Source organism: Salvelinus fontinalis, chromosome 41 (assembly GCF_029448725.1).
Source record: "Salvelinus fontinalis isolate EN_2023a chromosome 41, ASM2944872v1, whole genome shotgun sequence".
Classification (NCBI taxonomy): domain Eukaryota; kingdom Metazoa; phylum Chordata; class Actinopteri; order Salmoniformes; family Salmonidae; genus Salvelinus; species Salvelinus fontinalis.
Genome location: NC_074705.1, coordinates 16,311,204 through 16,333,370, shown reverse-complemented (window position 1 = coordinate 16,333,370; position 22,167 = coordinate 16,311,204). Strand labels below are relative to the sequence as shown.

Below are 22,167 nucleotides of genomic sequence, written 5' to 3'. Positions count from 1 at the left end.
CCCTCTGAAGCAGCTCTGTTTCTGTATCTGCAGCCATTGTGTTGCACTTGTATACCAGGTGGTGTCGTGGGCCAGTTGAGAAGTATTTTCAGCACCGGTTTAATGGGGATTGTCTGTGTCGTCAGCTTCTTTTGTCTAGTGTGGTCCTGCGTGGTTCAGTCGGTAGGAGCGTGGCGCTAGCAACCTCAAGGTTGTGGGTTCAACAACTACACATAATACAAATGTATGCACTCACTGTACCGTAAGTCATTTTGAACGAAAGTGCTATGTTATCTGTCTCAGCGGTCCTTCCGTCCTGCGCCCTGAGTGAGTATGAGTGTGTCGGGGGAGGCTGTGTGTCGGCCCGCCTGAGGTGTGATGGCCAGAGAGACTGCCCAGATGGATCTGATGAGGTGAGTGCTCTCTGATGAAGCCCTGATTGCAGTCCCTGATAGTAGCCTCTGAGCCCCATCATCTGTGCGATAATTCAGGATACCTTTCATGTCTGTTGTCCTTTAATAATGTATGTCATTTGTTCATAAGGTCATCGACATATGAAAATGTGTCCTAATTATCTTGGTCCATATTTTCATGGGAAATCCCCCTGAAATGCTGTTGTATGATTGCCAGCACGACTCATCTGTGTACAATGTAAAGATTACTTTTGGCAATCAATATCCTTATCTCTCAAATACCTGGATACAAGTAGTGTGGTAGTGTTTGCCTGTTCCCTCCTAACATCAGAGTCCCGTAGGATCTCAGTGTAATTAAAACCATGCTTAGTTCAGAGTCACCTCCATACAGTGGAAGCTTACCTCTCCTTTAATAAGGTCTTTCTCCACAGCCAACAGAGTCCCCTGGAGAGAACAACGTCATCCTAGACTCATGCATTATATATTAAAGCAATCTCACCAAAGGCCAAGTATTTCGCGCCAGGGGACGTGTTGATTAATTCAACCTATAACTCACAGTTTATAACACATCCCTCTGTCATGTTTTGTAAAAATCTAATTCACAGTTCATCTGAAAATTACAATGGACAAAATATTCTTCTCCTGTTTCTTCTTCTTCGCATACATCATAATGTAATGTTAAGACTTGGACAAGCCATATTGAGACCTGGCAGTGGAATGGCTTGGTGGCGGACAGGGGTGTCTGTGTTTGTTGTTTTTGAGGTGTGTGTGTGTGTGTGTTGTGCCGACAGGTAGACTGTGTGAGGGAGTGCAGGGAGGATCAGTTCCTGTGTCTGAACAGAGCTCACTGCATCCCTAGCCGCTGGCACTGTGATGCCCTGCCTGACTGTGTGGATCACAGTGATGAGCATAACTGTGTCCAGGGTGAGCCGAGAACACACATGCACACACGCATGCACAAGCTCATCACACACACACACACACACACACACACACACACACACACACACAATGTTCTTTATTCACTCAGTCAGTATTATGTAAAAAATGTGTGTCCATTGCTGTCTCTCTTCAGTCAGAGTGCTCTCTGTAATTGTGAGGAAATGTTGATGGGTAAAGTGGTGGAAAAAGTACCCAATTGTCATACAGTACTTGAGCAAAAGTAAAGATACCGTAATAAAAATTGACTCAAGTAAAAGTGAAAGTCACCCAGTAAAATGTTAATTGAGTGAAAGTCTAAGTGTATTTAGTTTACATATACTTAAGTAGCAAAATAAATGTAATTGCTAAAATATAGTATCAAATGTAAAAGTATAAATAATTTCAGATACTCTATATTAAGCAAACCGGACAGCACTCATTTCTTTTCTTTTTTTAAATGTACGGATAGCCAGGGGCACACTCCAACACTCAGACATCATTTACCAGCAAAGCACTTGTGTTTAGTGAATCTGCCAGTTCAGAGGCAATAGGGATGACCAGGGATGTTTTTTAATTTTTTCTAGATAAGTGCATCTATTTTCTATTTTCCTGTTCTGATAAACATTCAACATTAGTACTTTTGGGTGTCAGAAAATGTAAAAAGTAAAAACTAATGTAAAAAGTACATTATTTTCTTTAAGAATGTAGTGGAGTAAAAAGTACATGATGTCTAAAATATAAAAAGTAAAGTACAGATGCCCCCAAAAACGACTTAAGAAAAAAAATATATAAGTACTAATTAAGTACTTTACACCACTGGATGGGAGAGGCAAGTAGAAAGTGGGTTGCAGTATTAAATCAATATAAAGAGAAACAGCTGTTCCCTCATCTTCTCAGAAAAGCATTCAAGTTCAACCTATTGCGGCTTCAAGTCACATAACTCTGACTCGAGTCTGACTCGAGTCACAAATTTCATGACTTGAGACTCGACTTGATAGAAAAGAAAAGAACTCGAGACTTGACTTCGACTTGGAGCCTCAAGACTCGACTTTGACTAGAGACTGATGACTAAATTACCTGGCCAGGTGTGTCAGTCATTTTGAGGCACAGAGTCTCAGTGAATTAATTTCCACACAGTCAGACACAGTAGTCGCAGCATTGCACTTGCAAAATGCACGTGTAACAGATTGGCTAGTGAAACACACACACTGCCCACTGATTGGACCAGCAAACGGTCAATCAACACAGGTTGGGTGTGCTAGTGAACAGATTGCTAATTTGCTGTACAGCTATAGGATCGGGAGCAGAGCAATGTCAAATTGTATGGAGAGGATTGCCATAAATAAATATGCAACTCAAAAACATTTTGATAATAAAGAATATTAACTGTTTATTTTGCAAGAGCACTATCGATGTGGCATCAAGCAACAATTACTAGAATAGGACGACTGGTCTTTTGGTATGTCAAAATTGTTTGAAATTGATAATGTACTCATAAAGCTTGCATTTGGAATTTGTTGTTAAAATGAATTATTACATAATCATCATGTGTTGTAGACAAAATAATAAAATAAGCTGTCTGGTAGCATCAATAAATAGACAAAGATTTGTAGTTGAACAAGTCATTGTGTATATACCGTAGATATAGATATATACACACACACACGTATATACACACACACAAATGTATACACACACACACACACACACACACACACACACAAACACAGTTCCAGTCAAAAGTTTGGACACACCTACTCATTCAAGGTTTTCTTAATTTTTTGCTATTTTCTACATTGTAGAATAATAGTGAAGAAATCAACATATGGAATCATGTAGTTAGAAAAAAGTGTTAGAGATTCTTCAAAGTAAGCGTCCCTTTGCCTTGATGACAGCTCTGCACACTCTTGGCATTCTCTCAACCATCTTCATGATGCAGACACCTGAAATGCATTTCAATTAACAGGTGTGCCTTGTTAAAAGTTAATTTGTGGAAGCGCTATGAAGAAACTGGCTGTCATGGACCTCCACAGGAAAGGAAGACCCAGAGTTACCTCTGCTGCGGAGGATAAGTACATTAGTGTCACAGTTGTTGTAAGAACGGGACCAAAGTGCAGCGGATGTTGAGTTCCACATATTTATTGAAAAGTGAAACTAAAGCAAAAAACAAATAAATCAAATAAACTAACAATTAAACATGACTACGTGGTTCACAAACACAAAACAATATCCCATCCCACAAAACACAGGTGGGAAAAATAGCTACTTAAATATGATCCCCAATTAGAGACAACGATTACCAGCTGCCTCTAATTGGGAATCATACAAAACACCAACATAGAAAATATAAACTAGAACACAACATAGAAATTATAAACTAGAATACCCCCTAGTCACACCCTGACCTACTACACCATAGAGAAACAAAGGCTCTGTATGGTCAGGGCGTGACAATTAGAGTGAACTGCACCGCAAATTGCAGCCCAAATAAATGCTTCACAGAGTTCAAGTAACAGACACATCTCAACATCAGCTGTTCAGAGGAGACTGCGTGAATCAGGCCTTCATGGTCGAGTTGCTGCAAAGAAACCACTACTAAAGGACACCAATAATAAGAAGAGACTTGCTTGGGCCAAGAAACACGAGCAATGGACCTTAGACCGGTGGAAATCTGTCCTTTGGTCTGATGAGTCCAAATTTGAGATTTTTGGTTCCAACCGCCGTGTCTTTGTGAGACGCAGAGTAGGTGAACGGAATATCTTTGCATGTGTGGCTCCCACCATGAAGCATGGAGGAGGAGGTGTGATGGTGCTTTGCTGGTGACACTGTCTGTGATTTATTTAGAATCCAAGGCACACTTAACCAGCATGGCTACCACAGCATTCTGCAGCGATATACCATCCCATCATTTGTTTTTTTAACAGGACAATGACCCAACACACCTCCAGGCAGTGTAAGGGCTATTTGACCAAGGAGAGTGATGGAGTGCTGCATCAGATGACCTGGCCTCCGCAATCGCCCGACCTCAACCCAATTGAGATGGTTTGGAATTAGTTGGACTGCGGAGTGAAGGAAAAGCAGCCAACAAGTGCTCAGCATGTGGGAACTCTTCAATACCGTTGGAAAAGCATTTCAGGCGAAGTCCAAATTTTAGATTTTTGGTTCCAACCACCGTGTCTTTGCGAGACGCAGAGTAGAATGATCTCCACATGTGTGGTTCTCACTATGATGCATGTAGGAGGAGGTGTGAGTGTGCTTTGCTGTTGTGATTTCTTTAGAATTCAAGGCACACTTAACCAGCATGGCTACCACAGCGTTCTGCAGCAATACGCCATCCCATCTGGTTTGCGCTTAGTGGGACTATCATTTGTTTTTCAACAGGACAATGACCCAAAACACACCTCCAGGCTATGTAAGTGCTATTTGACCTATAATGAGAGTGATGGAGTGCTGCATCAGATGACCTGGCCTCCAAAATCACCTGACCTCAACCCAATTGAGATGGTTTGGGATGAGTTGGACCGCAGAGTGAAGGAAAAGCGGCCAACAAGTGCTCAGCATATGTGGGAACTCCTTCAAGACTGTTGGAAAAGCATTCCAGGTGAAGCTGGTTGAGAGAATGCCAAGAATGTGCAAAGTGGTGATCAAGGCAAGGGTGGCTTTTTTGAAGAATCTCAAATCTAAAATATTTTTTGCTGTAGTGTAGTGACACTACATGTCAAAGCATTTACATTTAAGTCATTCAGCAGATGCTCTTATCCAGAGCGATTTACAGGAGCAATTAGGGTTAAATGCCTTGCTCAAGGACATATCGACATATTTTTCAGCTTGTCAGCTCGGTTACTGCTGGCCCAATGATCTTAACTGCTAGGCTACCTGACATTTACATCTATGAAATTCAACTAATAAATATAAACTAACTGACACAAATAATTCAGTGGGACCAATACATGCCAATACCCATGTATTAATGTATTCATTCAGTTTTCAGTATTTCACATTTCTAAATATATATTGGATTCAAGTTATATTCTTTCTATATCGTTTCTGATAACAGGGGTGTATTCATTAGTCTAATTCCACTGCAAAACGTTTAGCAACAGACAAAACGTTTAGAAATCGGAATCCAACTAACGAATACACACCGGCAGGGTGTGCCTTGACATGTAGTGACCACTTTTTTTGGTCACTACATGATTCCATGTGTCTTATTTCATAGTTTTGATGTCTTCACTATTATTCTACCATGTAAAGAATAAAGACAAATCCTGGAATGAGTAGGTGTGTCCAAACTTTTGACTGGTACTGTATGTGTATTTTTTTTAATTGACAGTTCTATTTGGGGCTCGACTTGAGACTTGGACCTTGTGACTTGCTTGTGACTCAAACAATAGTGACTTGGTCCCTCCTCTGACCTATTGAGTATTACTCTCCCAAGTAATACTCAATAGGTCAATCTTATTTTTGTTTAAAAAAAAACATATTTAGGGGACAAATCATATGTTGGTGAAAAAACATATTTTTGGAGAAAAATCGCATTTAGGTGAAAAATCATATTTAGTCCAAAAATCATATTTTTGGTGAAAAACTATTTAGGTGAAAAATCATATTTAGTCCAAAAATCATATTTTTGGTGAAAAACTATTTTGGTGAAAAATCATATTTAGGTGAAAAATCATATTTAGGTGAAAAATCATGTTGTTTCCTACTGTGTTGTTTCTCTTGCAGCAGCCCACTCTTGCCGTGCGGATGAGTTTATCTGTACCAACACACTGTGTAAGCTTTACATCTGGGTGTGTGATGGAGAGGATGACTGCGGAGATAACTCTGATGAAGACTCTGCCATGTGTGCTAAACTGCCGTGTCCACCGAGCAGACCCTACCGCTGTAGGAACGACAGGGTGTGTCTGCGCTCGGAGCAGGTGTGCAACGGAATCGACGACTGTGGGGACAACTCCGATGAAGACGATTGTGGTGAGTCCAATCATGTCTGCTAACTTTTGAACTTAAATCATTCAGATGATCACAAATAACCCAGAATCACAAAGCTCCTCTGTTTTGTCTACATGTTTTATTTCACCTTTATTTTAGCAGGAAGTCCCATTAAGACCAATATCTATTTTACAGGGGAGTTCTGTACACACACACACACACACACACACACACACACGTCCATCATTGTTAGTGTAAAAAATTTAAGCTGGAGATAGCAATAGCCTAGCTATGGTGTTGAAACATGCCTGTTCTGTCTTTGGCCCCATGGCTGTTACCTTCTCCTTCTCCCCCTGGCTTGTCCTGTATCCTGGATCAGAAGACGTGATGCAGACCCCAAGGCCCTGTGGTAAGGTGGAGTTCACCTGCAGTAACCATCGCTGCGTCGCGCAGGAGCTGCAGTGTGACCTGTTCGATGACTGTGGAGACGGGGGCTCGGATGAACTCGACTGTAAAGGTGGTACGTGGCTTCCAAAGTCTCTCACTCTTCGATGTTGACCTTTGTCTCTCTTTCAAAATATCTCTCCCTCGATATCGATCTCAATCTCTGTCTTTGTCTCTCTCTCGCGCTCTATCGCGCTCGCTCTCTCTCTCACGCTCTCTCACGCTCGCTCTCTCTTTCTCGCATGCTCTCGCGCTCTCTCACGCTCACTCTCTCTCATGCTCTCACTCTCTCTCTCTCTCTCTCTCTCTCATGCTCTCTCTCTTTCGCGCTCTCTCTCTTTCGCGCTCTCTCTCTTTCAGGCTCTCATGCTCGCTCCCTCTCTCACTCTCTCGCACTCTCTCTCACTCTCTCATGCTCTCTCTCTATCCCTCACTCTCTCTCCTTCGCTCTCGCTCACTCTCTCGCTCTATCGCACATGCTCTCACGCTCACTCTCTCACTCTATCGCGCTCGCTCTCTCACGCTCTCTCACGCTCGCACGTTCTCTCTCTCTAGCTCTCGCTCTCTCTCTCGCACGCTCTCTTTCTCGCATGCTTTCGCTCTCTCTCTCGTGCTCTCTCTTGCGTTCTCTCCCGCTCTCGCGCTCTCTCCCTCTCTCGTACGCTCGCTCTCTCGCTCTCTTTCCCACTCTCTCTCTCTTGTGCTCTCTCGCTCTCTCGCACTCACTCTCTCATGCTCGCTCTCTCCTGCTCGCTCTCTCGCACTCTCTCTCTCTATCCCTCGCTCTCTCTCCCTCGCTCTCGCTCACTCTCTCGCTCTCTCACGCTCACTCTCTCACTCTATCGCGCTCGCTCTCTCTCTCGCACGTTCTCTCGCTCTCGCTCTCTTTCTTGCATGCTCTCTCTCTCTCTTGCGTTCTCTCACACTCTCGCTCTCTCTCTCACTCTCTCTCTCTCACTTTCTCTCTCTCGCTCTCTCTCTCTCTCTCTCTCGTGCTCTCTCTTACACTCTCTCTCTCACTCTCACTTTCTCTCTCTCTCTTGCTCTCTCATGCTCGCTCTCTCCTGCTCGCTCTCTCGCGCTCTCTCTCTCTCACTCCCGCTCACTCTCTCGCTCTCTCGCACTCACTCTCTTGCACTCACTCTCGCTCTCTCGCACTCACTCTCTCACACTTACTCTCTTGCTCTCTCGCACGCTCACTCTCTCGTGCTTTCTCGCTCTCTCTCGCTCACTCTCTCGCACTCTCTCCCTCGCTCTCTCTCGCTCTCTCCCTTGCTTTCTGTATCTGTCTCTGTCTCTCCCCCTCTCTGTCTATATTTGTCTCTCCCCCTCTCTGTCTATATTTGTCTCTCCCCCTCTCTGTATATATCTGTCTCTCTCTCTATGTCTATCTGTCTTTCTCTATCTGTCTATCTGTCTCTCTCTATCTGTCTCTATCATTTCAGTTCAGGCTCAGTTAGTTTCAGTACTCCCAAGAAAGATTGTATAAGGAAGGAAGGAAGGCAGGATAAGTCCCACATAATCTTCCAAATAAATGCTCTCTCCTGGATCGAACATTCGGAACTAAAAGCATAACTAAAATGCATAAAATCATGTATTTTGGGAACTGTCAGCTCTAACAACATCTGTGCACTCAGGGCATGTTTAATCCCAGCACGTAGAATTCTCCATTTACAAAAGCTGAATGAGAGGGAAGTGGTGTACTGACTGTGCTAATGGATGTTTTTATTATTCAAATCACCATGTTACAATTTCAGTGTATTAATCAAAGCACACTCTTAGAGAGAAATATATGAAAGGGTTCCTCGGCTGTCCCCATAGGAGAACCCTTTGAAGAACCCTTATTGATTCCAGGTAGAATCTTTTTGGGTTCCATGTAGAAACCAAAAACGGTTTTACCTGGAACCAATAAAGGTTATTCTATGGGGACAGCCGAAGAACCCTTTTGGAACCCTTTTTTTGTGCACAAAGAGCATCCAACTTACACCATATGTGATGGGTTATTGTGATGTCCGTGTTTTCTACAGTGGTTTCCAAGGCAGGGGTATGTGGAGAGAGAGTGGGTCTATGTGGAGATGACGCGTTCTGCAATAACACAGGAACAGATTCACTCTGTCAGTGCAAGGCTGGCTTTCAGAGGAGCCAGACGACGAGGCAATGTGAAGGTACAGCTACGGCGTCGCCTTTTATCTTCTCTGTCGCAGGGTTTTTATTTTGCATTCATTTGCGGCTAAGAGTTTGAAATGTGAAGTTGCCATTCTAATAGAGAGCAGACAGCAAGAAGGCCCCACTTTACAGTGCATGCACCATCGCGTCAAGTCTGTCGTTATCACGGCAGAAAAGCTCCGATAGCTCCTGACCACTGGACAATGGCAATGTGTAGCGTAGCTACTCTGCCTGTTCTTTCTATTTGATAAATGTGTTGGGCTAGTTTTGAGATATGAACTGTCAAAGATAGAATTGGTACTACTCCTAAGAGGTTATCTCTGTATATTCAAGGACAGAGCTCAGACAGAATTGTGACGGAACCTCTTTTAATCATGTATGGCTGTATGGGAATTACAACCTTCGTTCTTTATCTATTTCTCAGAGATCAATGAATGCCTTCAGTTTGGCATGTGCTCTCACTACTGCACCAATACCAAAGGATCCTTCAAATGCACATGTGACCGTAACTTTAAAGAAATCGACGGTGAATGTATAACCAAAGGTAAGAGCTTACCGTGACTATTTTGATTACATGTACAGTACGTAATCAAACGCATGACAATTTGATATTCACACATCACATCAAAATTCCACTTCATTAGGCTTGATCAATTATGCATCACAATTATTCTGATTGCTACTATCTGTTTCGATTATAATATGCTAATTGTGTAGAAGCTACATTGAATATGCTTATTGTGTTGTAATCTGGAATGTACACTCTTTTTCATTTATATTATTTCCTTTGTGTTTTTTCTTCTACCTTAATGAACTCAACGGGCAGGACCAGAGGATCAGGTGCTCTACGTCGCTAATGACACTGAAATCCGAAGTTTTGTCTATCCGTTTAAGCAGAGCCACGGACAGAAACTGCATGCTCGCATTGAGGACAATGCTAAAATCATTGGGATGGACGCTCTCTTTCACCGACACAAGTTTGTCTGGGCCACACAGTTTAACCCTGGTGGAATGTTTTACAAAGACATCGTAGACAGAAGTCTCACCAAGTCAAATAGCGGAATCATAGTAAGTAAAGGGTTTGACTGGGCTAGAGGTGGAGGGTTATTACTTATTATAAACTGGGTGGTTCAAGTCCTGAATGCTGATTGGCTGAAAGCTGAGGTATATTATACCGTATACACTCTAAACATGCTCCCAACAATTCAAATAGCGGAATCATAGTAAGTAAATGGTTTGAGTGGGCTAGAGGTGGTGGGTTATTACTTAATGTAATCATTTTTATTACTGTATCTGAATGTTGTGTATTTTCTGTTAAATCACACTCTAAATATGCTCCCAACAATTTGGCTGTAACCATTAAATTGTTGGGAGCATATTTTAGTGTGCGGCTTTCTTTATTATTTATACAGTTTACCCTCAGTCAGCACCTCTATAGGGAAATTTGGGGTTTGCATTAACATATGAATCTGTTGCATGTTAACAGTGTTGGGATTAGTTACTTGAACAGGTAATATATTACTTTGTATGAAAAGTAATGCGTCACATTACTCATAATAGTACTTTGTGATACTTTCGTGAAAAAAAATCCCCAAATCTCGCAGTTTGTTTGACAGTCGGAGGGAGCAAGGCGAGCTGTTCACCTTCTATCAAAGACAGGCTACTTACTAACTCAGGTTTGATCACTAATTTCTCATTTCATCTATGGCGATGCTTCACTTTTTTGTTGCGAACATTAATTGTTTTGTTTTTCTTGCATGTCCTAGACAATTACAGTTTCAAGATACAATACATACTAATATGTCCAGGGGGAAAACAAACAAACAAGATGTAAAAAAACTAAAACATACAAATGAAAAAGAACAAAACAGTTTAAAGACAAATATGTTTGTGTTTCCAAATTCAATCAGTCTATTCAAATGTTATTCTCAAAGGCTACCAAACCAGAGCCGCATAGGAAAACAAACTGTTTAAAAAGACAGAGAAGGACAATGTTATCTCCCATCCGCAAGACCAAACATTGTTGTTAAATTTGCTCTTGCAAGTGGGACATAGCATGTGACCAATTGACCAGAGTTTCGGGCTTGGCCCCGCACAGTCTGGCAGTGGCTCTTTCCAGCTGTGCAATGTCAAAATACATAAGCAACCAAAATCTGCAAAGGGCAATACCCAGTTCAAACCAATTCCTTACACCATGCTCAGACGTGCGCAAATTGATTTTGTCCTCCCTTACCAAACGCGATCACAACATGCAGGTTGAAATATCAAAACAAACTCTGAACCAATTATATTAATTTGGGGACAGGTCGAAAAGCAGTAAAAATGTATGGCAATTTAGCTAGCTAGCTTGCTGTTGCTAGCTAATTTGTCCTATTTAGCTAGCTTGCTATTGCTAGCTAATTTGTCCTATTTAGCTAGCTTGCTGTTGCTAGCTAATTTGTCCTGGGATATAAATGTTGAGTTGTTATTTTACCTGAAATGCACAAGGTCCTCTACTCCAACAATTAATCCACAAATAAAACGGTCAACCGTTTCTAGTCATCTCTCCTCCTTCCAGGCTTTTTCTTCTTTGAACTTTATATGGCGATTGGCATCTAACTTTCATAGCATTACCATGATGACCGACCGACCTCAGTTCATATTTCAATCACTCACGTGGGTATAACCAATGAGCAGATGGCACGTGGGTATCTGCTTCTATAAACCAATGAGGAGACAGGAGAGGCAGGACTTGCACCGCGTTCAGCATCACAAATAGAACAGACTTCTATTTTAGCACTTGCTAACGCAGACGCTTCTTGGCGCGCACAAGCAGTATGCGTGCAATGATTGAATAACATGTATATGTTACATTTATGGTCAGCATGTTAGAATAGTTTTTTTTTTGCCTGCTGTTATTGCAGCCATAACAATCCGCCTCTCTTCATAAGTTAGCAAAATGCTAGGGTTACAACCAAGCAAGAGGAGGGATGGGCCTTGCAGGTATGTTCCTGCCTTGAATAACATATCAAATATCAACAACATGAACTCAAAGACCCAAAGTCTTCACTTGTACACAGCTCCAAAACCTTATGCATATAATTGCCCACCTTAGATTGGGTACATTTATTACATCACTTAGTTCAATAAAGAGTGGTAGCCTGGTTCATGGTCCTGTAGGTTTTCAACACTGTATGGAGTCTGAGATCAAATAAAATAAAAATCGGAAGAACCAGGGAGAGAATATTACTTTTTCTGATCTTGAAGGAAACCCTTGCAGGTTGAAGATATCCTTCAAAACATGATTACCTTGGAGGGAGGGAAGTTAAAGGGCATAGAGCCTGATAAAGAAAAGTGTTACTGCAAATAGGAGATATCGTGAAAATTACAAGTTGTGCCCAGATAATTATTAATTTGGTACCAAACAGTCAATGTATTTTTTGCAATAGATCCCATAAAAGATGAGGCAGTATTTTGCTTTATCGCAGAAGAAGGAAGGTCCTGAATTCTAATTGGGTGAGACTTGGCCTCCTCTATTTTCCGCAAAGGCACTTCAAGCCAAATACTCAGTGACAGCTGAAATGCCCAATAGTAGAGTTTAATGTTGGGTAGAGAGAGCCCTTCAACATTTTTGGGGCTTTGCAAAGTAGAGACTAATTCTAGGATGTTTCCTATTCGGAAAAAAAGTGTGTGGACAACCCTTCAAATTAGTGGATTCGACTATTTCCATTACTGACAGATGTATAAAATCGAGCCCATAGCCATGCAATCTACATACACAAACATTGGCAGTAGAATAGCCTTACAGAAGAGCCAAGTGACTTTAAACGTGGTACCTTCATAGGATGCCACCTTTCCAACAAGTCAGTTAGTCAAATTTCTGCCCTGTTAGAGCTGTCCCAGTCAACTGTGCTGCTGTGCAAAAGTGCTGTTATTGTGAAACGGAAATGTCTAGGAGCAACAATGGCTCAGCCACAAACTGGTAGGCCACACAAGCTCACAGAATGGGACCGCCGAGTGCTGAAGTGCGTAGCGTGTAAAAATGGTCTGTCCTCAGTTGCAAAACTCACTACCGAGTTCCAACTGCCTCTGGAACCAACGTCAGCACAATAACTGTTTGTCAGGAGCTTCATGAAATGGGTTTGCATGGCCGAGCAGCTGCACACAAGCCTAAGATCACCATGCGCAATGCCAAGCGTCGGCTGGAGTGGTGTAAAGCTCGTCGCCATTGGACTCTGGAGCAGTGGAATTGCGTTCTCTGGAGTGATGAATCACGCTTCACCATTTGGCAGTCTGACGGGCGAATCTGGGTTTGGTGGATCTCGATTCTGTGCTTTCAACTTTGCGGCAACAGTTTGGGGAAGGCCCTTTCCTGTTTCAGCATGACAATGCCCTTGTGCTCAAAGCGAGGTCCATACAGGAATGGTTTGTTGAGATCAGTGTGGAAGAACTTGACTGGCCTGCACAAAGCTCTTACCTCAACCCAATCGAAAACTTTTGGGATGAATTGGAATGCCGACTGCGAGCCAGGCCTAATTGTCCAACATCAGTGCCCAACCAAACTAATGCTCTTGTGGCTGAATGGAAGCAAATCCCCGCATCTATGTTCCAACATCTAGTGGAAAGCCTTCCCAGAAAGAGTAACAACAAAAAAAGAACCTAAAGAGTAACACGAAGTGGAGACCATCTACTGTACTTAGATCTTTATTTTCTCCAATGTTGCACTGAAATTCTCATTAACCATCACTTTCAAATTGGATCGAATTGAAATGCCCAGTTATGTAAATCCCTTATTTTCTAAAGTGATAGGTAAAGAGGGTAATGTGACTTGTTTGGCTGTGGGGTTAGAGGCATTAGGATCATTTTATAGCCAGAGAAGGAGCCAAATTCTTTTATAGAGGTCAAGTACGTGTGATATACAGTGCATTCGGAAAGAATTCAGACCCCTTGACTTTTTCCACATTGTTACGTATCAGCATTATTCTAAAATTGATTCAGTTGTTTTTATTCCTCATCAATCTACACACAATACCCCATAATGACAAAGAAAAAACTGGTTTTTCGAAATTTTTCAAATGTATAAAAAATTGAAAACTGAAATATCACTTGACTATTCAGGCCCTATACTCAATATTTGTTGAAGCACCTTTGGCAGCAATTACAGTATTGAGTCTTCTTGGGTATGCCGCTGCAAGCTTGGCACATCTGTATTTGGGAAGTTTCTCCCATTTTTCTCTGCTGATCCTCTCAAGCTCTGTTAGCTATTTTCATCTCTCTCCAGAGATGTTCGATCGGATTCAAGTCTGGGCTGTGGCTGGGCCACTCAAGGACATTCAGAGACTTGTCCCGAAGCCACTCCTGCATTTTCTTGGCTGTGTGCTTAGGGTTGTTGTCCTGTTGAAAGGTGAACCTTTGCCCCAGTCTGAGGTCCTGAGCGCTCTGGAGTAGGTTTTCACCAAGGATCTCTCTGTACTTTGCCCCGTTCATCTTTGCCTCGATCCTGACTAGTCTCTCAGACCTTGACGCTGAAAAACATTCCCACAGCATCATGCTGCCATCACCATGCTTCACCGTAGGGATGGTGCCAGGCTTCCTTCAGACGTGACACTTGGCATTCAGGCCATAGAATCTTGTTTCTCATGGTCTGGAAGTCTTAAGGTGCCTTTTGGCAACTCCAAGCGGGCTGTCATGTCCCTTTCACTGAGAATTGGCTTCCATCTGGCCACTCTACCATAAGGCCTGATTGGTGGAGTGCTGCAGAGATGGTTGTCCTTCTCCCATCTCAGCAAAGGAATTCTGGAGCTTTATCAGAGTGACCAACGGGTTCTTGGTCCCCTCCCTGACCAAGGTCCTTCTCCCCCGATTACTCAGTTTGGCCAGCTCTAAGAATAATCTTGGTGGTTCCAAACTTCTTCCATTTAAGAACGATGGAGACCACTGTGTTCATGGGGACTTTCAATGCTGCAGAATTTTTTTTGGTACCCTTCTCCAGATATGTGCCTCGAAACAATCCTGTCTTGGAGCTCTACAGACAATTCATTCGACCTCATGGCTTGGTTTTTGCTCTGACAAGCACTGTCAACTGTGGAACCTTATACAGTGGCATGTGAAAGTATTCACCCCCTTGGCATTTTTCCAATTTTGTTGCCTTACAACCTGGAATTGAAAATTATTTTGGGGGGTTTGTATCATTTGATTTACACAACATGCCTACCACTTTAAAGATGCAAAATACTTTTTATTGTGAAACAAACAAGAAATAAGACAAAAAAAACAGAACTTGAGAGTGCATAACTATTCATCCCCCCAAAGTCAATACTTTGTAGAGCCCCCTTTTGCAGCAATTACAGCTGCAAGTCTCTTGTTGTATGTCTCTATAAGCTTGGCACATCTATCTACTGGGATTTTTGCCCATTCTTCGAGGCAAAACTGCTCTGGCTCCTTCAAGTTGGATGGGTTCCGCTGGTGTACAGCAATCTTTAAGTCATACCACAGATTCTCAATTGGATTGAGGTCTGGGCTTTGACTAGGCCATTCCAAGACATTTAAATGTTTTCCCTTAAACCACTTGAGTGTTGCTTTAGCAGTACACTTAGGGTCATTGTCCTGCTGGAAGGTGAACCTCCATCCCAGTCTCAAATCTCTGGAAGACTGAAACAGGTTTCCCTCAAGAATTTCCCTGTATTTAGCGAAATCCATCATTCCTTCAATTCTGACCAGTTTCCCAGTCCCTGCCGATGAAAACATCCCCAACATAATGCTGCCACCGTCATGCTTCACTGTGGGGATGGTGTTCTCGTGGTGACAATAGTACGCAAGTATAAACACCATGGGACCACGCAGCTGTCATAGCGCTCAGGAAGGAGACGCATTCTGTCTGAACGAATGTACTTTGGTGCAAAAAGTGCAAATCAATCCCAGAACAACAGCAAAGGACCTTGTGAAGATGCTGGAGGAAACAGGTTCAAATGTATCTATATCCACAGTAAAACAAGTCCTATAGTGACATAACCTGAAAGGCCGCACAGCAAGGAAGAAGCCACTGCTCCAAAACCGCCATTAAAATGCCAGACTAGGGTTTGCAACTGCACATGGGGACAAATATTGTACTTTTTGGAGAAATATCCTCTGGTCTGATGAAACAAAAATATAACTGTTTGGCTGTATGTTTGGATGAAAAAGGGGGACGCTTGCAAGCCAAGGAACACCATCCCACCCGTGAAACACGGGGTGGCAGCATCATGTTGTGGGGGTGCTTTGCTGCAGGAGGGACTGGTGCACTTCATAAAATAGATGGCATCATGAGGCAGGAAAATGATGTGGCTATATTGAAGCAACTTCTCAAGACATCAGTCAGGAAGTTCATGATTGGTTGCAATTGGGTCTTACAAATGGACAATGACCCCAAGCATACTTTCAAAGTTGTGACAAAATGGCTTAAGGACAACAAAGGCAAGGTATTGGAGTGGCCATCACAAAGCCCTGATCTCAATCTTATATAAAATATGTGTGCAGAACTGAAAAAGCGTGTGCGAGCAAGGAGGCCTACAAACCTGACTCAGTTACACCAGCTCTGTCAGGAGGAATGGGCCAAAATTCACCCAACTTATTGTGGGAAGCTTGTGTGGAAGGCTATCCGAAATGTTTGACCCAAGTTAAACAATTTAAAGGCAATGCTACCAAACACTAATTGAGTGTATGTTAACTTCTGACCCACTGGGAATGTGATGAAAGAAATAAAAGCTGAAATAAATAATTTTCTCTACTATTATTCTGACATTTCACATTCTTAAAATAAAGTGGTGATCCTAACTGACCTAAGACAGGACATGTTTACTAGGATTAAATGTCAGCAATGATGAAAAAAGAAAAACTGAGTTTAAATGTATTTGGCTGAGGTGTATATAAACTTCCGACTTCAACTGTATATACTCAGATCACGTGACACGTAGATTGCACACTGGTTTACTTTATTTAACATAATTATGTGACTTCTGAAGGTAATTGGTTGCACCATACATATGCACGCACCACTTTTCCGTTATTTTTTTAATTTCACTTCACAAATTTGGACTATTTTGTGTATGTCCATTACATGAAATCCAAATTAAAATCCATTTAAATTACAGGTTGTAATGAATTAAAATAGGAAAAATGCCAAAGGAGCTGAATACTTTTGCAAGGCACTGTATAGACAGGTGTGTGCCTTTCCAAATCATGTACAATCAATAGAATTGACCACAGAATGATCAATGCAAACAGGATGCACCTGAGCTCAATTTTGAGTGTCATAGCAAACAGTCTGAATACCTATGTAAATAAGGTATTTATTTTTCATAAATTTGCACACATTTCTAAAAATTTGTTTGCTTTTTCATTATGGGGTATTGCGTGTAGAATGACGTGAAAAAAAATGTGATCAATTTTAGAAAAAGGCTGTAATGTAGCAAAATGTGTAAAAAGTCAAGGGGTCTGAATTCTTTCCGAATGCACTGTATAATTAGAGACATTGGACAAATAGAGTAAGATGTCATCAGCATGCAGGGAGATATGGTGGACTGTTTCTTTCCTATCGTAATAGGCTAAATGTTCATATTTTGCATAATGGGCTAGCAGTTCTAATTAAAGTGGAAATAGGCCGGGACTCAGAGAACAACCCTGCCATGTGCATCTTTGTAGGACAATCTGGACACTGGCAGTGGGGCCTGTGTATAAGGTGCTGGCCATATTATACTGAAAAAAAATACAAACCCAACAATTTCAATGATTTTACTGAGTTACAGTTCATATAAGAAATCAATCAAGTGAAATAAATCCATTAGGCCCTAATCTATGGACTTCACATGACTGGGCAGGGGCACAGCCATGGGTGAGGCTGGGAGGGCATAGGCCCACCCACCGGGGAGCCAGGCCCAGCCAATCAGAATGAGTTTTATTACAGACAGAATTACTGCCCGGGTGATCTGTGGCATTGTTTTCTGTGACAAAACTTCACATTTTGGAATGGCCTTTTATTGTCCCCAGCACAAGGTGCACCCCTATAATGATCATGCTGTTTTCATCAGCTTCTTGATATGCCACACCTGTCAGGTGAATTGATTTTCTTGGCAAAGGAGAAATGCTCACTAACAGGGATGTAAACAGATTTGTGCACAACATTTGAGAGGAATAAGCTTTTTGTGCGTCTGTAAAATTTCTGTGATGTTTTATTTCAGCTCATGATGGTGTTAACATGGTGTTAACACTTGACATGTTCTGTTTTTATTGTTGTTCAATATAATTAATGATGACCCGAAGCCAACATGTTCCAAAACAGCCTATTCTACACGGTCAAACACCTTATCTGCATCTAATGAGAGGACAGCGTAAGCTTGTGATTGAAAAGCGGCGAGTCTGTAATATGGAATAGGCAGTATATGATTGGTCAGAATTAACCAACGATGATATGCAGGTCTCTAGTCTTTTTGACAAGACCTTCACAAGGAGTTTAAAATCGCATTTCAAATTGATAAGGGCCTGTAGCTTGAACATTCAAGTGGGTCCTTGACACCTTTCAATAGCAAGGAAAAAATTGCTGTTTTTTGGGTCCCTATGGAATGTCCCAATCTCCAGCGAGTGGTTGATTGAGTCTAGAAATACAGATCCGACTAAATCCCACACAGCCAACAATAATTCAGGAGGGATACTTGGATTTTGACATTGAATCTAAGGCCGTCTTCAGTTCTGCCAAGGAGATGGGGGCATCTAATAGACTGACTCTATTAACCTCTACGGGATCGCCCCCCCCCCCCTCCCCGCAGGACGGTTGAGATAACGTGCGCTAATGTGATTAGCATGACATTGTAAGTGACAAGAACATTTCAAAGCATAGACATGTCTTATATGGGCAGAAAGCTTAAATTATTGTTAATATTACTGCACTGTCCAATTAACAGTAGCTATTACAGTGAAGAAATACCATGTTATTGTTTGAGGAGAGTGCACAACAACAAAAACTTTTATCACCGCAACTGGTTTGATACATTCACCTCTGAAGGGAAATAATGTACTTACATTCAGTAACCTTGCTCTAATTTGTCATCTTGAGCGTCCCAGAGATAACATGTAGCATAGTTTTGTTTGATCAATTAAATTGTTATATTCAAATGTAGGAACTGGTTTATACAGTTTAAACTCCTGCTGTGTCTGCCCCTCCACCCCTCCCATCTAAATGTGTGGTGAGTGTCATTTCTGTAGGGAAGCTAATTATCCATAGTTTATGACATTTGTGGTGAGTGTGTAAACTTAAATTTGTATTACCATAAATGTTTTGTATGTTCTCTATAGCTATGTACTTGAAAATGTATCAATTGAACAATTCGGCACATTTGGGCAGACTTGATACAACATTTTGAACAGTAATGAAATGGTTCATTGGATCAGTCTAAAACTTTGCACATACACTGCTGCTGTCTAGTGGCCAAAATCCAAATTATAATGGCCTTTCAGAACACCTTTTATAAGATATAATAGTGATATAATGATATAATGGCCTTTCTCTTGCATTTCAAAGATGATGGAACCATTTTTTTTTTGAAAACGCATCTTTCTTTCTTTGTATTATCTTTACCAATTAAAAAGGACAACATCTTCCTAGAGTCTTTAGGAAACTCAGAAGTATACAGATTGGAATAAAAGTAGTGAAAGTATGATTCATTTGGGAGGGAGGGGTACAAAGTTCACCGTTATTGTTCCTAATGACATCAATAGATGATAAATGTTCAGTTTGCGTCAGTTTCATTGCCAAGTGCCTACTCGGTCTGTCCTCATTCTCATAGTCATTCTGTCTCGCTTTCAATTGAATAAATTCAGCCCCAGAACTAGTCACCATCTTATTCTCAGTTGTAAATGTTACTTCCCATAATGTATGGGGGCCTACCCCTGGTTGTGCATTAACCTGTAAGAAATCATTAATGCCAGTCAAATTTTTGTTTAAGAATTCCCTACCACCCTGCATACCACTGCTGGCTTGCTTCTGAAGCTAAGCAGGGTTGGTCCTGGTCAGTCCCTGGATGGGAGACCAGATGCTGCTGGAAGTGGTGTTGGAGGGCCAGTAGGAGGCACTCTAAAAAAAAATATCCCAATGCCCCAGGGCAGTGATTGGGGACACTGCCCTGTGTAGGGTGCCGTCTTTCGGATGGGACGTTAAACAGGTGTCCTGACTCTCTGAGGTCATTAAAGATCCCATGGCACTTATCGTAAGAGTAGGGGTGTTAACCCCGGTGTCCTGGCTAAATTCCCAATCTGGCCCTCAAACCATCATGGTCACCTAATAATCCCCAGTTTACAATTGGCTCATTCATCCCCCTCCTCTCCCCTGTAACTATTCCCCAGGTCGTTGCTGCAAATGAGAATGTGTTCTCAGTCAACTTACCTGGTAAAATAACGGTAAAATAAAATAAAAAAATAAATGTCTTAAAACCTGTGAATCCTGGAGAAATCTCAAAATAAATCAATAATGGAGAATGGTCAGATAACAGCATTGTTAAAATCTCTGCATGGGATGTACATTTCAGGGGAGGTGAAGACAATCAATTTGTGAGAAAGACTGATGTTGGGGAGAAAATAAGATCATCTATAGTACTAGGATTTGTTAGGCGCCAGGCATCCACAAGGTTCAAGTCATCTAAAAAGGTCTTAATATAATTTGAAGGTGCCCGGAGTGCCAAGATATTAACACTGGTGGTATTAATAGTTGGATCTAGAGTCAAGTTAAAATCTCCCCCAAGGATGGTCACTGAGTCTGGGATGTCTAACAATTTAAGCTTCGGGTCTTCAAAAAAGAATGTATCATTTGGTGCATACATGGAGGACAAACATAATGTAGTGCCATTAATAGTAACAGAGGTATAACAATTCTGTCTATCAGTGTCTCCCCCAGAGATCCCCACCTTCATATTAAGATTAAGATTCCTCATAAGTACAATCATAGCACCCTTGGTTTAGTTTGGGGCACAGGAGTAGGCTAGTATCTTATAAAACGTGTTCTGAAATCTATTGATATCAGTGGCTTTCAAATTGCTCTGCTGTAGGAAGGGGAAATCAATATATTTACATTATAAGTACTCTAAACAAGTTAAGACTAATCAAATCATGTCAAATTGTATTTGTCACATGCACTGAATACAACAAGTGTAGACCTTACAGTGAACTCTTTACTTTCAAGCCTTAACCAACAATGCAGTTTCAAGAAAAATAAGTGTTAAGTAATAAATAGATAAGTAAAAAATATAAATAAAAATAAGAAATAGTTCAAGAGCAGCAGTAAAATAACAGTAGCTAGGCTATATACAGGGGGTACCGGTACAGAGTCAATGTGCGGGGGAACAGGTTAGTCAGTCTATATACAGGGGGTACCGGTACAGAGTCAATGTGCGGGGGAACAGGTTAGTCAGGCTATATACAGGGGGTACCGGTACAGAGTCAATGTGCGGGGGAACAGGTTAGTCTATCCATGAGTTAGCTTGAGATGTAAATATATCCAAGAGCCTGAGATTTGAAAACGCTTTGCACGGAGCTGAGATAGAAATACTGTTTAGACAAGACACATGAAAGAAAAACACAACATATTGATCGTGCAGTCTACATTTGTGAATGCATGCAAATTCTATAGTATTAAAGTGTAATTAAATTAACCAACAGAAAAAAATTCATAGAAAAGGCCAGTATGCCAGGAGACACATGGGTTTACCCTCGAGAGAGAGACGGCCAGTAGACCTGAGTCGGCAGTCCCTTGGATAATGACACAATATGTTGAAGCCATGCAAACCTTCCCTGTGCTAGTGCTTCCCTATCATATGGGCTGCTTAATTAGGCATATATACTTTAAGCCAAACATCTGTAAAGATTTCCTATCTTTTCATTCAAAATCTCTCTCTCGAGCCACCACTTCTGGTTATAGACCGCACAAAGGCTACACGGGCCCATATAGATGTATAGAGAGCACACTTGCCACTAGACAGGAAAGCCCTTTATGGGCTTTGCTATTACAGCAGTGATCAATGGCAACGATCAGAGGTGTGCCCTCTATACATTTTCATGGAGGCACTGACATTTGTCCAAACAGCCTTTCTCCGCTCGCTCGAAAACTAAATGAGGAAGTCAAGATCGGATCAGAATCAGAGATTCTGAAAGTAACATACGTGTTAGTTGACGAGGAACTAATAATATTACCCAATAAAAAAAAATTAAGTAATGCGTTACTTTACTCCATTACTCATAAAAGTAATCTGTGATAATGGCGCCGGGGAGGGCTGCCGTTTTACGGGCTCCTAACCAACTGTGCTATTTTGTT

At 41.6% G+C, this 22,167-nt stretch overlaps 1 protein-coding gene across 7 annotated transcripts in view; it reads left to right on the top strand.

Annotated features, from left to right (window-relative positions):
• The window catches only part of LOC129840671 (low-density lipoprotein receptor-related protein 1B-like), a 202,929-nt gene that overhangs the window by 160,381 nt on the left and 20,381 nt on the right, over positions 1 to 22,167 (top strand). For 2 of the 7 annotated variants that reach the window (XM_055908710.1, XM_055908707.1), the window contains exons 69-75: positions 283 to 392; positions 1,184 to 1,316; positions 6,042 to 6,287; positions 6,628 to 6,765; positions 8,717 to 8,854; positions 9,280 to 9,399; positions 9,682 to 9,923. In XM_055908710.1, coding sequence (XP_055764685.1) covers positions 283 to 392; positions 1,184 to 1,316; positions 6,042 to 6,287; positions 6,628 to 6,765; positions 8,717 to 8,854; positions 9,280 to 9,399; positions 9,682 to 9,923 — 1,127 coding nt within the window. Of the gene's footprint in view, positions 1 to 282; positions 393 to 1,183; positions 1,317 to 6,041; positions 6,288 to 6,624; positions 6,766 to 8,716; positions 8,855 to 9,279; positions 9,400 to 9,681; positions 9,924 to 22,167 lie in introns of all 7 variants that reach the window. The other 5 variants (XM_055908711.1, XM_055908705.1, XM_055908709.1 and 2 more) reach the window with 3 other exon arrangements.